Source organism: Antechinus flavipes, chromosome 3 (assembly GCF_016432865.1).
Source record: "Antechinus flavipes isolate AdamAnt ecotype Samford, QLD, Australia chromosome 3, AdamAnt_v2, whole genome shotgun sequence".
NCBI classification, from domain to species: Eukaryota; Metazoa; Chordata; class Mammalia; order Dasyuromorphia; family Dasyuridae; genus Antechinus; species Antechinus flavipes.
In genome coordinates this window covers 229,173,891-229,191,079 of record NC_067400.1, presented here as the reverse complement: position 1 = coordinate 229,191,079, position 17,189 = coordinate 229,173,891, and the positions used below count along the sequence as shown (strand labels likewise).

The following is a 17,189-nucleotide window of genomic DNA, read 5'->3' as shown; positions in this document are numbered from 1 at the left end:
TAAAATATAAATTTCCTTTTTTTTTTTTTGTTATGAGTTCTAATGTCAACAAAAAAAAATTTCAAAACACAAGGAAGAGAAGGAAAAAGGATTGTATATGACATACTTTTTAAAAGAAACACTTTGTCAAATAATGTGTCTACTGGGGCAAAAACAAAGATGATGATGATTTCCTAAGTCTGAATAGATGGACATAAGCCAGAGAGGCCTAAACATATCTGTTTACACATCAGTAGTTTGTGATGAAATATTTATAAAGTTTAATTGACAGGAGATTTAATACAAGTTGGCATATATACAACAACACACACTACTGAAGTGCCCATATAGGAAACTTCCTGAATAGGGAAAAGACAGTAAAAGCTGAATGCCAATGATGTCCTAAACACTAAAACATTCAACTCCACAGGAGAAGAGCCTATTATTTCTTCTTCCAAAGAGAATATAACTGTCAAAGAGGAGGCTTTGGGGAGAATAAGGTGCTTTTCACATATTAAGGTACTTTTCACAGTCTGAATCTCAATTTTATTGTAAAAAATGAGCTTGAGAGAAGCAATGTGGCCAATGGACAAAGTGCTGGTCTTAAAGAAAGCCAGGAAAACCTGAGTTCTAGTCCTGCTTCTGAAACGTTCGATTTAGAAGTGATGTAGGCAGGACACTTCAATTTTCAGATTTTAAGCAGCACTGAAGAAAAAGTGTCAAACTCCAGTGATAGAAGGAGTGTCCTCATCCGGGAATTCCTTATACTAATGCAATCTCAAGTCTAGTTCTCTGTTTCTATAAACTTGATAATACACACATACACATATCTATACTATTTACACATACACACACATACATATATACCCAAACCCATATATACCATTTACACAGCTATACTATTCACATATGTATACCACATACACACCACGCACACACGTGCACACATACATATACATGCACACACACATTGCACACACATGTATAAATATTTACACCCTGTATATATGTGTATCTCTCTATATATACTACACACATATATCTATATACCACATCCACACACATATATCACACATATATTTATATATACTACTTATACATACAATTGTTTACACATCTAAATCCACATATATGGCATATATAGAAAATAGATGCATACAATATCCATACACACATGCTCCACACATACATATACATGCATACACACATGTACACATAGTATAGCATACATTTACACACGACATGCACACATATCTATACATGTATATCTATGTGCATATACATATGCACACAATTTTACACAGCATGTGTGCACACATCACACAAACATGTACACATACAGATATACCACAAGACATGTATGTGTACACATATACACTGCAAATATACATGCATACGCCACTTACACATATGTGTATACATATATAGCATATACACATATTGCTATATACACATATGTTTTAAAGCACTCCACATACACGAGCAAATCTCAGCTGAATGAGAACCTCAGGAACATTTGTTGAGAACCTCAGGTTGAGAAAGAAAGGTGGATTTTCTAAAAAGTAATGAATCATTGTTCATATATAGTTACGTGAAGAGCCATAGAAAAACAGAAGGAATAAAGATGACCCAAATAGATGAGAGATTTTTTTTTTAAAAGTCCACGTAACATAGAACATTTGCATGAGTTGGCAACAAAGGAGTTAAGTTGAGCACAAAACCAGTGGCTACTTTCCCAGTAGAACTGGTTGGATATGCAGGTGCTCCTCAATCCACAAGAATGTTGTTGAGCTGTACTGGTGGCCAACAGCTCATATCCTGGGGGTGGGGGTGAGGGTGGCTAAACAAAACTTCCTTTAGCCCTATGCCAGAAGAGATTGCTAAAGCAAGGCCTAGGTCTGTTCCTCCAAGGGATTCTGCTCAAGGAAACTCTCTAATCTTGTGTGCAGGTTTTAAAGTTAGTTAACAGAAAAAAAAAGTCACAGTCATTAAACTGCATCAAAAGAAAGAAATGTTATGTGGTGAACCAAGCAAAACCAGGAGAACATCATACACAGGAACAGACGTGCTGTATGATTAAAAAAATGGGAATGTTTTAGCTATTCTCAGTAATACAATGATCCAAGACAATTCCAAAAAACTCATGATAAAAAATGCTATCTCCACAGAAAGAACTGATGGAGTCTGAATGGGATTGAAGCATACTTTTAAAGTTCACTATTTTTGTTTGTTTGTTTGGCCGAGATTTCTTTTGTAACCTATCTAATATGGAAATGTTTTACATGACTGCACTTGTATAATCTATATCAAATTACTTGCCTTCCCAAGGAAGGGGGAGGGGAGAAATGAAAGGAGAGAATTTAGAACTCAAAAATTTTTAAAAAGCATGTTGAAAATTTTTTGTTTACATATAATTGGAGGAAAAATCCTCCAAAAAATGTTGTGTATAAAACAATAGCTTTAAGTCAACTTTCTACCATTCCCAGAAATCCTTCACTATAAGAATAAACAGATTTTGAAGAAGAAATAATCTGATTTCAGGTTACTTGGATGAAACACACTGTTAATCACTCAGCTGCATTTACTGAGTAATTACTGGGTGGTATGGAAGAATATGAGAAATAAATCTACTTGGTAGTAGATTTTTTTTTTAATCAGAAATACTACATGTTTCAAATTATTAAAAATTCTTACCTTCTTTAAACTATATCCAGCATGAAAAATAATTGGAGGCAGCAAAATATTGAAAAATACTTCTGGATCAAAAGTTACCTAAAGTTTAAAAAAAAAAAAAGAAATTCATTTTTATTAAAACACAGTTGATGTGATGATTTATTTACTATTTCAATAAATATTTATTCAATAATAATATTCAAGGTATTAAGAATTAAAAGCATTAATGTGGACAACCCACCAACTTGAGCAGAAGAGCAACCTTCAGAAAACATTCAGATGAGCTCTCTCTCCTCTTTCTTATCTCTTTGATTTCCAGTCCTTAAGTGTCACTTTAGTATTTTAAAAAGTATGATGATTTAATTCGTTTTGACAATTCATTGAAAGTACTTTACTATCACACACACCACTGAACAAATTAGTTAGTCTTATTATACTGGTCCATATATAGGTCATCCCAGTAGGTATGCTTCTTCTTTGTCCCTTTCCCAAATTTGCTCCTAAATTTCTGGATTTCTCCTCCATTTCCCAGCAATCTATTCACCCTGAAAAATGCTTGTGTCTGTGGCCTTCAAACTATGAAAGATTGCTTCACCCTTTTGGCTTCCTCCTAAGATTACCCAATTTGAAGAGTTATCTAAGCCATTCTTTCATTCTTCTATGAGCTCTGCTACTGATTGTAAGGACTTTTTCACCACGATCCCACAATATCCTGCTTTTCCACTCCCTCAGCTTCCTTTTCTGTTGTGTTCCTCCACTGAAACTTAAATTCCATGAGATGAAGGGCTATTTTTCTTTTTCTTGCATTTGTATTCCCATTGTTTAGAACACAACCCAGCAAACAGGAAGAACTCTATAAATACTTGATTTGATTTGTTGACTTTAAAGGGAAAAATGATCATATATAGGCAAACATAAAGCATTTTGAAAAATTCTACAAATTACTGGGGATTTATACAGATCTGATTTGGTGGGGAAAGTTATTTAAAACAGTACAATATAACCAAGGAAAGGGACTAATTATTTATACAATGCCTACTATGTGCCAGAGCTTTCCAAATATTATCTCATTTGATTCTCACAACAAGCCTGTAGATGTACAGATGAGGAAACTGAGGCAAACAAGTTAAATAATTTGTCCAGGATTACTGGTAAATGTCTATGGTTCAAGTCTTCCTAACTCTAGGTCCAAGATTATCCACTGCACCAACTAGCTATTCATAATTAAACAGCTAGTTACTCTCAAGTACCAGAAATGATCATCAGAACAACAATCACACAGCACGTATTTCTAAATAGCTATTGGAAGTCTTTTGATCCTATAGTTTGGTGTTTCTTTACAAAACCCAGATCACAGTTGTTTATGGCAATTACTATTGTCAACACAATCTGCAACTCAAAATGGACTGAAATTACTGAGCTATTTGAAATGGAAAGTCCACTTAAGAAAAATTAGAAAGCAGTGCCTTTTTAATATATCCAGTAGAGGTCTGTATACTTTTTTAAACTTTCTTAAATCTTCCAAGTATGTAGACTAATTTCCATCTCAACACAATTATTTTCCTTTTAGAGACTGGAAGCTTTAAATTTATTAAGCTGAGAAATGATATAGTTCATATTAGAGACTTCTTCATTTCACTTGAAGTATCATTTTTGTTCATTATATAATTAGGAAAAATAATTTTAAATAATTTTCTTTGCTTCTCTTCATTTGTTGTTCTTTCTTATTTTTAAATTTTTTTTTTTTGTTTGTTCCAGAGGAAGTCTGGATTTCTTCTCTTTTAATTAGGCTAATGAATTATCCATTTTACTTAATTGAAAAAAACAGCTACAAGTTTTACTTATTAATTCAATGTGTTTTTTTCTTGATTTTTAGAATTTCTAATCTGGTTTTTGGTGGGAGGTGGTTTTTGTTGTTTGGGTTTTTTTTTTTTAATGTATTGGTTTTCTCAATTCATTCACTTTAGTCTTTATCTTTGTACTGTACCTCTGAGGATGCTTAAGGCAAAAGTTGGTTTCACCCATGTGTTCATTATATATCAGATGAAGACATTCACCCTGCCCTTGGACACTTGTCAATTCCTGGCAGCAGAACTGGGACTGGGAATCAAGACTTGGTCTTGGGAAAATTTCCTGAATTCCAATTCTACTCTGCTTGATGCTTTCAGCTTTAGGTTGTACGTATATGAATTTCCCCTGACCCTCTTATTCAATAAACTGTGTTGACCTGCTATTAATATTAAATAAACTTCATTGACTTGTTAAGATGAAATATAAGGTTCTTTTCCTGCAATTTTAAAAGCTTGGCCCCTTCCTACCTTTCCAGTCTTCCTATGCTTTATTCTTTCAGTCTTTTCTTTTTTCTTCTTCTTCTTCTTCTTCTTTTTTAAATAACTTTTTATTGACAGAACCTATGCCAGGGTAATTTTTTACAACATTGTCCCTTGCACTCACTTCTGTTCCGATTTTTCCCCTCCCTCCTTCCACCCCCTCCCCCAGATGGCAAGCAGTCCTATATATGTTAAATATGTCACAGTATATCCTAGATACAATATATGTGTGCAGAACCGAACAGTTCTCTTGTTGCACAGGGAGAAATAGATTCAGAAAGTAGAAATAACTCGGGAAGAAAAACAAAAATGCAAGCAGTTTGCATTCATTTCCTAGTGTTCTTTCTTTGGGTGTAGCTGCTTCTGTCCATCATTGATCAGTTAGAACTGAGTGAGATCTTCTCTTTGTCGAAGAAATCCACTTCCATCAGAATACATTCTCATACAGTATCATTGTTGAAGTATATAATGATCTCCTGATTCTGCTTATTTCACTCAGCACTTCAGTCTTTTATCATGACATCATATCTCCCATTTCAGTAATTCTGCATTGGTTGTCCTTCATGCCTGGAATGGTCTTCTTTTTTACCCATGCTTCTCAGCTTCCCTGACTTCCTTCAAATTTCAGCTCTTATTATTAATAATACTATCTGAATCAAAAATCTTCTAATATCACAAAAAGCCAAGAGAGAATTTATCATCTTCAACACTTAACACTGACCAAAGAGCTCTTTCTCATGGTAGTTCAATTGAGTTTTGGGCTAAAAATAGTGAGGTTCAACACAAAGGGCAAGTTTATTTGAGTCATGCATCCTCTGACTTGATTCTAAAATTTAAATATTGCAGGATTTTAGACTCAAACCAAAAGAGATATTGTACATAGCAGATTCAGTGTTGGGCCTAGAACTGGGAAGAACTAGGCTTAAATTCTGGGTTTAAAATATTTAACATTTGAAGGACATGCTGGAGATGTAACAATCTCTCTTAGTCCAAGTACTTTTCTTTATAAAATGGGGATAATAAATGTAATACTCACCTCAAAGAACTATTGAGGATCAATATATATGGAATACTTTGAAAACCTTAAAGTATTACATAAGTGATAACTTTTAAAAATATTATTATAATTCAATATCAACTTGGAAGGAGGTCTCTAGTGAAACATTTAGGAGATCTCTAGGTTTCTAACAAGTTTATTAGTGACCATGTAGTTTATTAGTGACCATAACATTGCATGGTTATCAAAACTGTCCATGATACAAAACTGGGTGACAGAGAATTCACATTGAACCAGGATGAAAAAAGATGAAATTAAATAAGGATAAATGGTTACATTTTATACTTGGATCCCTAAAATCAATTTCATAAGTCCAAGATGGGAAAAAGCAAAGCCACACTTGCAGCTGTTCTGAGGAAGATCTAGAGGTATCATGGAGCACAAGTTCAACGAGTCAACAATGTGATATAAGGCACATCTCCAGAATTGGATGGATTATCCTTTCCTTTTGTCAGACTTCAGTTACACTCAGTTTGTGGCAACATTTTAAAAAGGCTATTTCCTAAACCTGGAAAGTATTCAGACAACCAGGCAACCATGGAATATGGGGAAAGATGGACATTTACTCTGGAGAAAAGATGGGGTGGAATGGGATGAAGGAGGGGGGGGGGGGAAGAAGAGAACATGATTTCTGTATTCAGTGTTTCAAAGGCTGTCAAGTGAAAGAGAGAATAAACTTGTTTTGTTTGGTGCCCAGAGGACAGAACAAGGAAAACTCCCCAAAGCTAGAAAGAAGCAATTAAGATTGGACAGAAGGGAGACTTTTCAAACAACTACAGGTACTCCAAGGAGAAATGGATTGCTTTGGGAAGTATTGGGTTTCACTTTAAGTGGAAGTCAAATGATATGGCAAGGAGGAATTTCTGTTCAGGGATAGGTTGGCACCGATCGGGTGCCTTTATAGGAACCTAACTAGGTTGTTTGTGTGTGTGTGTGTGTGTGTGTGTGTGTGTGTGTGTGTATGTGGTTTCAGGCGTGTCCAATTCTTTATGGTTCCATTTGGATTTTCTTGGCAAACTTATTAGAATGTTTTGCCATTTCCTTCTCCAGCTCATTTTACAGATAGGAAACTGAGGCAAACAGGGTTAAGAAACTTGCTCAAAATCACCTAACTAGTAAGTGTCTTAAGTCCAAGTTTGAACTCAGGGCTTCCCAATTCCAGACCTGCTGTTCTACCTAGCTGCTCCAGAATTTATACAGTCTTTTCAAAGGGACAAAGAAATTTACAGATATGACCTTGTTTCACCCTCACAACTACCTTGGGAGCCAAGTGCTTTTATTACTCCCCATTTTATGGATGAGAAAAAATTGAGGCTGGGGGAGGGGAGTGAAATTTGAACACAGGTCTGACTCCAAGTGTAATACTCGCATGCAATAGAAACTATTTACATGAAATAATAGAGTCTAGCTCTGATTTATCTCTATTACCATGCCCTCCCCATCCTTAACAGGCCACCAAACATTTCTAATTCAATGACCTAATAGACAGTAGTTTGCTGGAGCCAGCTTGTACTGAAAGTAGATTGTTAAATTTTCTGTGTGAACATTTATTTATTCCTTGGAAAATGACAAATACTATCAATCAGAGCTTGATTTTTATTCCCCCTGGAGATCCAGTTATGAAACATTCATCATTAGAGCTTGCTCATATGCATCTCAGCATCAACAGATTCAGAAAAAAAAGACCATTTCCAAACCATTCCTCTTCCAAACACCCCTATTTCTGTAAAGGACACCATTATCCTTCCATTTCCCCAAATGTGAAGGTTTGGAGTCACCTCTCTCCTTTACATGCCCACATCCATCCTATCAGTGGCCAATTCCTGTCATTTCTGGAGGCATCTAGGTGACACAGTGGATAGAATGCCAGGCTTGGAATCAGAGAGATTCATTTTCCTATGTTTAAATCTAGCCTTAGCTTGTGTGCAGTGGCTGTGGCGGCGGCAGCAGCGGAGTTCAGCACTATGTCTCATACTAGTTTGTAAAATGTATGAAGAGCATCTGAAGAGAATGAATCCCAATAGTCCCTCCATCACATATGATATCAGTCAGTTGTTTGATTTCATTGATGATCTGGCAGATCTTAGCTGCCTTGTGTACCGAGCGGACACTCAGACATACCAGCCCTATAACAAAGATTGGATCAAAGAGAAGATCCACGTGCTTCTCCGTCGGCAGGCCCAACAAGCCAGCAAATAATCCAAGTGGCAGCCTTGGGGAGGGATGTGGGGAAGACTTGGAAAACAGGTGTGTACAGCGTGCTGTAGTGAGAGCTTTGTATTATAGAAGTCCTCTTTCCATTTTGTTACAATCTAGCCAAGGCTGAATGTATTAGATTTTTGTCTTGTTCAATCTGAAGCCCCTGTCCCTCCCTACTTCCTTTTTCTTTTTTACTAAAAAGTAGCTGAAAATTTGTCTTCACTCAGTTAGCACTTGGTTACAGTTCTTCCCAGCTGTTCATAGCTTCTTCATAATTTTCATTGTACTTATACCCTTCTGTGTGAAGGTTTTTCAAAATTTAGTTACGTCCTCAAAACTCAAAGGCTTAGTAGAAAATACAATAAATGCTCTTTAGTTAAAAAAAAAAAAATCTAGCCTTAGATAGTTGTAGGATATATGACCCCAGACAAATCACTTAACTTTGTTTGCCTCAGTTTCCTCAGCTGTAAAATGAGCTAGAAAAGGAAGAGACAAACCATTCCATTATCTTTGCCAAGAAAAGTCCAAATGGAGTCACAAATAGTCAGACAAGACTAAACACCTAACACAATATCTCTAATCATTCCTTAAACTTACTACTACAATAGCCTCCAAATTAGTCTTCCAACTTCAATTATCTCCCCATTTCCAATGCATCATTCATAAAGATGCCAAAATGATATTCCTAAATCACAGATCTGACCATGTTTATTACAAAAAGCCCTACTGGTTCCCTACTGATTGTAAACCAATATAAGTGTTTCTGTCTGACATTTGAAGCTCTTCCAAATCTAGCTCTGCTACCTTTCTGGACTTATTATACCCTCTTTCATGTCCTCTACATTCATGCCAGACTTATCTAGTAGCTGCTTCTCATTTATGACATTCCATCTCCCATCTCCAAATGTTTGCCCAAGCTATGTACCTCATTGGGGGAATGCATTCCTTTTTCAACTCTGAATTTTATTCAAAGCTCAGTTTTAGCTTTTCTTAGTCTCCCAAGCTTGCTAGTATCTCAGTCAAATCACCTATCTGTTCTGTATTTACTTATGTAATTTAATTTACTTACATTACTACTTATTTTGTATTTACTTATGTCATGATCAACCTTGACAGAACCCAAACTGCTAGTGAGTAGAAGATTTTCTTTTACTTAGTATCCCTACTTCATCTACACAGTGCTTGAAATAGAGATGAGCCTGCTGTTGATTAATGATAACCTCTGTCCCAATAGCATCTTCCAAGCAGAGTCAATAAAACTGATGCAGGATGGGTCTAGGATTCATGGAGACAAATTGAAGCTTAATCTGGTTGTTTCAACAGTTAATCCTGTGTGTGTGTGTGTGTGTAAGTAACTGCATATTTGTCTCTCCTGACTTAATTTTAGTCTTCAGAACAGTTCACTCATTCCCAGTAACATACATTAGCATTTAAGTAGTTTTTAGCTGTATAATGTTATTTGTAACTCAAAACAATTATACCAATAATGTGAAGTTTAACTTTTTTTTTTTTTTTTTTTTGCTTTTTGCTTTTTTTTTGCTAAGGCAATTGGGGTTAAGTGACTTGCCCAGGGTCACATAGCTAGACAGTGTTAAGTGTCTGAGATCAGATTTGAACTCAAGTCCTCCTGACTTCAGGGCTGGTGCTCTATCCACTGTGCCACCTAGCTATCCCTGTGAAGTTTAACTTTGACAGTAAAACTGACTAGGTAAAATTATGTCCATGTGCATGTATATATTACAGAACTAAAAGAAATTTTTTGGTTCAGATTTATTTCATTCATGTAGGAAACTCTTGATGAAGAAATTCCCTCTTCCAAGATAGATGGGATTTTCACTGCTATAAAATTTATTGAGATTAAACCACTAGCCTCCCAGTTAAACAAGTGAGCATTTATCAAGGTTTACAACTAGCCAAGGACAATGCTAAAAGCAAATGATAATAAAACAAGCAAGTTTTTATTAAACAACTATTATGTGTTAGCCATGGTGTTCAATTGAAAAAACTGAAGCACATAGAGGTTCAATGATTTCCTCAGGGTCACTGAGTTTGAATTTGAATCCTCCTGACTAGCTGGGCAACTAGGTGGCACAGGGAATAGAATGCCAGGCCTGGAGTCAGGAAAACCTGAATTCAAATCCAGTCTCAGACACTTACTAGTTGTGTGATCCTGGACAAGTCACTTATACCTGTTTGCCTCAGTTTCCTCACCTGTAACCATGAGCTGGAGACAGAAATGGCAAACTCCTCCAGTATCTCTGCCAAGAAAACCCCAAATGGGACTATGCCATCTTGCTTCCCAACTAATGTCAACTAAAATGTAATTATGCGTCAATCTAATGCTAAAGGGAGCAATGAGTACAATGGGTTTTAGGAAGATTGGCACTGAGCTATGACATTTTAAGAGAGTCCAGGACCTTTTCTTCCAAATTCTTCCTACAAAATGCATGTTTTACACATTTAAAATGTTAAACATTAAGGGTATATATTTACACAAAGGCTTGTATTGTTCTCCTAAAGTACGCTGCTTAAATTACCTCTCTAGTGGATGTTCCCTTTCCTCTTCAGCTACTATTCATATTCAGAAACAAGATTTCAATTAATAACAGAACTTTCTAAAAAAAATTGCAATAAAAAACTCTCTATAACATCCCAAAGACACAAAATTATTCTCTTTATATTTTTAATGCACATCTGCAAAATTTGTTGTTGCTGTGCAGTTGGGTCCAATACTCTATGACTCCATTTGGGTTTTTCTTGGCAGAGATACTGGAGTAGTTTGCCATTTCCTTCTTCGGCTCGTTTACAGATAAGAAAACCAAGGCAAACAGAGCTGAATGACTTGCCTGCCGTTACACAGCTAATTAGTATTTAACATAATATTTGAATTCAGATCTTCCTGATTCCAGGCTCATCACTCTATCCACTATGCCACCTTGTTGTCTGTTTTTAATTCTCAAAAAGGACCATGATACCTCTCTGATATCTGTGATACTGTGATACTGTGACATGCAAGTGGTTTAGATTTAAATGAGGGAGGGCTGTGCAAGGTCTCCTGCCTTACTTTCTCCTCCTGAGCCATGTGGTTCCAATGGCAAGATCTACAGCTCAGGATGCCTAGAGATGGCCCTGGATGCACTAGGAGTCCTTGACTTTTTAAAAGTTAAGGTCTCTGTTTAACTGATGCAATGCCCAGTCAGTGATTAAAGCTGTTGTTATTTGTCCTTTGTTCTTGAGCTGTCTGTAAAAATACCAAAACATATTATCCTTATTCTTATGTCTATTTTACCACAAAGAATTATACTCTCACTACTTCCAAACAAATTACTTTTCTACAAGTACAATTTGTCAGGGTCCTGTGACATCTGACAAGTATGGGAATCATAAATGATAGGGAATGGAAGATCAAACATCGTCAAGAACACAGTGTTATTGACACCAAAACAGGGTGATCAGGATTCTTCATGCACAAGATCTCTGGCAGTATCACAGCATGGCTTAGGTATACAGGATGCCTCTAAGGTCACACACAGCAGCCAGATACTCAAACAAAAACACTCAATATTAGAACACAGCCACACATCTCTGCTATGAATGAATCTCACATGGCTCCCCTATTCACCCTTTCAAAAATAATCAGTTTCTACAACAGCAACACTTAATAAGCCAGCTGAACTCTGATTCTCACAGCTTGTATGTATTGACTCGTCTCTATACCTTCCTCAGAGTATGGGCAGCAGCTGCTGTCTTCTCACTCCTATGACTCAATAGCCTTGCCTTCCTTATTGTGGTATCACAATAACAACAACACTGCCCAAGAGTCACTTAAATATATATATATTACTCAAATTAGTCTAAAAATTCAAGATTTTTTTCCTTGATATTTATAGAAAGAAAAGAATTTAAAACTGAGTTCATGGAACTCCAGTGTGAATAGCTTTTTTCTTTAAAAAGAACAAAACAAAAGTACTGTTTAGAGTTTATTGATTTCTTTTTCCCCACTGGAAAAACTATTTAGTTCTATTTTTTGAAATCAAAGAACCAATTACTATCAGGAAACAACATGACATGACAAATCTTTATAGGTACTCCATTCATTTATTAGCACAAAGTTTTACAGAAAGCAACTATTTTATCAATTTTTAAGTCATCAGTCAAAAAAGTATTTATTAAGAACATCTTATCATGCGCAAGAGGACACCTGTCTCACTTTCTCCTCTGAGCTATCTGGATACAGTGGTGAGGTACAGATAAGGATGACTGGAGATAGCTCTGGATTGCAGTAGGAGTCCTTGGCTTTTTAAAGTTAAGGTAACTGAAGCATTACCCAGGCACTGTACTAAACCCTGGGGATAAAAAAGGTACAAATATGATCTCAAAACTGGTCCCTGCCTCAAAGAACTCACATTCTAGTTGAAGACATGATCTGCATAACTTTGCATGTAAAATATAGTCAACAAAACTGAAGGTAATCTTAGAAAAATGATACTAGCAGTGGTAAAGATATGGAGATACCAGAAAAGACTTTTTGGAAATGATGGATTTTCAGGAAAAGCAGAAGTTAGGAAAAAAGGCATTCAGGGACATGGAACAGCTAATTAAAGGGCATGGAGATGGAGATACCTGTATACTATTGTATGCAAACAATAGTAAATTGACCACTGTTGCTGGATCACAGATAAATTGGAGAGGAGGGAACTTTAAGAATTTTGGAAAGGAAGGGAGAGGCAAGATAATGAAAGGCTTTAAAAGCCAAAAGAAGAATTTTATATTTGATTCTGGACAAAATAGGGAACCACTATATTTTATTGAGGAAGAATAGGGTATGTGATATGGTCAGATCTTGAGTTTAGGAAAATCATTGTGGCAGTTGAGTGAAGGATAAAAATTGCCTCATTTTCCTCATCTATAAAATGTATTGAAGAAGGCAAACCACTCCAATGTTCTGCCAAGAAAACTCCAAAACTCCAAAACTCCAAAAAAAAAAAAAAAAAAAGAGTTGGACTAGGCTGAAAATTCTTAAACTATAACAACAAAAATAAATCACATGACTAGGTAACAAATTGGATATGTGAGATGAATGTGAAAAGGAATTGAGGATGATTTCAAGGTTGTGAGCCTGACTGGCAGAGAACAGTACTATCGTTGGCAGTACAGGGAAGTTCAGAAGAGAAGAGACTTTTGGGAGAAACATAATCAGTTCTGTTTTGGAAATGTTAAATTTCAGGAACATCTGGTTCAAAGTGATAGTTGCTGATGGAAACTGGAACTCAAGAGAGAAGTCAGAACTCCAATTACCTGAGTGGCATCCACTTTTAAGTAGGAGTCTCTTTTTAAAGAGTCTCCATCTACATTTGCAAATGAAAAATCTTGGTCTCAACCAAAAATCTCTTTCTTTTCATTTTTTCAGGAAAAGTCAGTATACTCTCTAGAATAACTAAAATCAAATAATTTTCTGTTTACCTGAGGTCTGTACAGGCCAAGAACTTGGATGAACTGCATAAACCCTGAAGTTCAAAGGGATGAAATACTATACTTTTGTTGCTGTCATTAATGTTTAGCTGAAATTCAGCATTTCCTTCAATTATTTTAACTCTATCCTAAGAACAGTCCCACCAGGTGTTACCAGATGAACAAAGAGATATAGGTGATAAATAAAATGATTAATAATAGTTATTATTATATAAATATCAATTAATATTAATAGTAAATTAAGATACCCTTAATTACATTAAGAAGCCCTAGTCTAAGGGGATCTAGGAAGAGGAACTAATTTGCTTTTACTGTTTCTTCTCCACAACTAAGATGAAATTATGAGCATTCTACGCCATTAAAGAATTCATGCCCTGGTTGGAGGTGAGAATAAAGGGGAAGAACACAACTTTAAATATTAAAGCAATGGACACATCTTGCTTCCCCTGATAATCATTACTGTAGAGAAATATAAAACAAAACCGCCCTTCCCTCAGAATGACTCAGCTACTTATAACAGAAAAGATATGGGAGTGAGGGTACAAAGATCAAGAAAGAATGTTTGGGTTAAGATTATAAAATGACAAATTCTCTCCCTTTTATTCACATCAAAGATTTAGCTGACATTAAGCCACTGACATCAACCATCCACAGAACTTCTCCTGAAATATCCTGCAGAGATAAGAGAGGGATAGAAAGTGGTCCTAGAAATCACTTAGTCCAGTCTATATGACCTTTCTATAGACAAAAAAAGGAGATGCAGAGGCAAAGGGGAATACTCAAGGTTACAAAGCTTAAGGCAGAATTGAGACTAGAACTTAATTCATCTAATTCTCAATTCAGTGTTCCTTTTGTGAAAAATAATGAAGGAACTTGCTGAATAAAGGCAAGAATAAAGATATGGTTAAACTTATCGTTTCATTGATATAGGGAACTCTTGATGAAGTAAATTCCTTTAACAATGAGGACTGTCACTTTTGCAGTTCATAACCTCAGAGAAATGTCTAAGAACACCTAGAAGAACCAAATATAGGTCAGAGGTTAGGTATGAACTCTGGTTTGGTGGGTTAGTAGGCTGATTCTACTACCCAGTATATCCTGATGACTCCAAATGAATGAATGAATAACAAAAAATGAAAATCTTAATTTTCCAATTTCAAGTAATACAATTTAATTTCAGTAATCAAGTAAAATCAGTTTAATCTCATTTTCCTGGAAAGAAATTCTTGACAGTAAATATGCATTCCACTTGGAGTCACGAAGGGAAGAAAAGGAGAAGGCAAGGAAAGAAAGAAAGAAAAAAAGAAAAGGAAAATTAGGATTTTCCTTTTTTTGTTATTTATTCATTCATTTAAGGGCAAGAAGAAAGGGAAGGGAAGGAAAGGAAAGGAAGGAATGAAAAGAAGAAAAAAAGAAAAAAGGAAGAGAGGGAAGGAGGAGCCAAGGGGAAAGCAGAAAAGGAAAGGAAGCAAAGGAGGAAGAGAGAAGAGATAGCAAATAGGAAGTAAAAGATTAATTTAGGATAATCTTTAGAATTAGCATCTGTATTAGTCTACAGGTAAGAAAAGGTTATGTATAGGTGTTAGCTTTCTTTTCAGCACTTAAAAAGACTAGAAAGAGAGAAAATATAATAGAAGAGCTGGAGTCAGAACATATAAGCTAAAATTTTGGTTCTGTTAATTACTACTTATATGATCTTAGGCAAATCACTTAATTCTCTGTGAGCCTTAATTCTTCCAACTGTCGTTGGAAAGAAGGCTGGACTTTGATGAAGGAAGAAGTAGTTGTTATAATAATAATAATAAAAAATAATAGAAATGAGGGAATTCCACTAGATGTTCTCTAAATTCCCCTCTAACTTTTATATTCTGATGCCATGATCCTAAATTTGAGATTATAAGAGCACTTTTACAACGTCTGAAGGCAATTCCCTTTCACTTAGAGAAAAGCAAGCATCAATCACAACAGTGAAGATTTGCCAAATCCAACTGACCTTTCTCAGCATGTCATTCTGCTCAACATTGTTGATCTTTCCAGGGCTAATTTCTCCTTTTAATGTATACTCAAAGAACTTCCCACTGACATTGACCAGCAAAGTACTGAATGGCCTGTCTTCTTGAGAACAGCTGAGAGACTTATCATGGCCACTGGTAGCAGGAATCCCATACCGCAAGATCACCCCAACAATGAGTCCTGAAATATAAGAAAAGGGGAAAACATTGAGAGTCAAGCAGCAGGGAAATATCATATATGCACACATTCAAATGTTATACTTCAGGATAAAATCCAGTCTTTAAAAGTTAATAGTCAGTCAACAAACATTTATTAATATGTCAAGGCACAGGATTGATAAGATGCGACAAAGTTCTTCGGATATCTCTTAGACATACTTCTACTTTGACTCTGCATTATATTTGTGCATATATAATACACAAATTTTTATCCTCTCCTCTACTAGCTGAAAAATTCCTCAAAGTTCCCACTTAGCAGGGTCTCATAACCAACTGACACTGGTCAACACTGGCTGAATCATCTTCAATACCTCAATATCTGCAAAATCACACAATAGGTGCCATTTATAAACTAATCAAATTATACATTTTAACAAGGCTATGAAATAAAAGTGCTTCCATTTCTTTTTCATATTTAGACTTGCTGTTTCTCTTTTATAAAGAGAGGAAAGGTTGAGGCAGAGGGGGAACACAGTCTCAGTAAGGCCAAGATTACTTCACCCAGCAGCAACCAATTTTACTCCTCTATTTCCAGTGGCAACACTCCTCCAAGATACTCTTATCACCACCTGACAACTTGGACTGTGCCCTCACATTTTTAATTGTCACTAAAGTCCTTTATGTTGGACACACTCCAGAGGAAAACAAAAAACAAGCTCATTTTGCTCACATCAAACCTTGGAACTCAGAGAGAAAAAAAAAAGCATTAATTACACAGCTTAGTGAGCCTAACTATTAACTCTCTTCCTCTGAAAGTGTTACATAATTTAGCAGTCATGATTGTAGAACTCTATAACTGTCTACTTGGGGCCATCAGTTGCTACCACCCAGCTTTCCACATTTTCCATTTTGATTCCAAGTAGAATGTACTTCCTTTAAGAAAAGATGATAGAAAAATAAAATAAATAAGAATTAAAATAAAATTTAAAAAGAATATAAGTATGAAGTGGGAGAGGGACCACTACTCACAATTCACAGATGAATCAAGTATCAAAGCAACATAAAGACTAAGAATGGAGAAACATAAATAACCAAAAGATACTTTTTTATGAGAATGTCTAAATTTTACAGTTTTAGTCCTTTTCATTCCTATTTTTGGGGGAGCAATATGGAAAGGTGAAATGGCAAAAAGTCTCAATATTCCTTTTAATTTTCCACAAACATGAATATTTAAAAAGGAACATATCTGATATGGTACAATAACACTCAAAATCTTGTACAAGTAGGTAGCAATTGTGTTGAAGAGGA

General features: G+C 35.6%; 1 protein-coding gene across 1 annotated transcript in view; it reads right to left on the bottom strand.

Moving 5' to 3' along the window:
• The window catches only part of SLC9A7 (solute carrier family 9 member A7), a 208,797-nt gene that overhangs the window by 104,859 nt on the left and 86,749 nt on the right, over positions 1-17,189 (bottom strand). Inside the window, exons 2-3 of the mRNA XM_051984627.1 lie at positions 15,704-15,903; positions 2,674-2,751 (exon numbers count right to left, since the gene is read on the bottom strand). Coding sequence (XP_051840587.1) covers positions 2,674-2,751; positions 15,704-15,903 — 278 coding nt within the window. The remainder of the gene's footprint in view (positions 1-2,673; positions 2,752-15,703; positions 15,904-17,189) is intronic.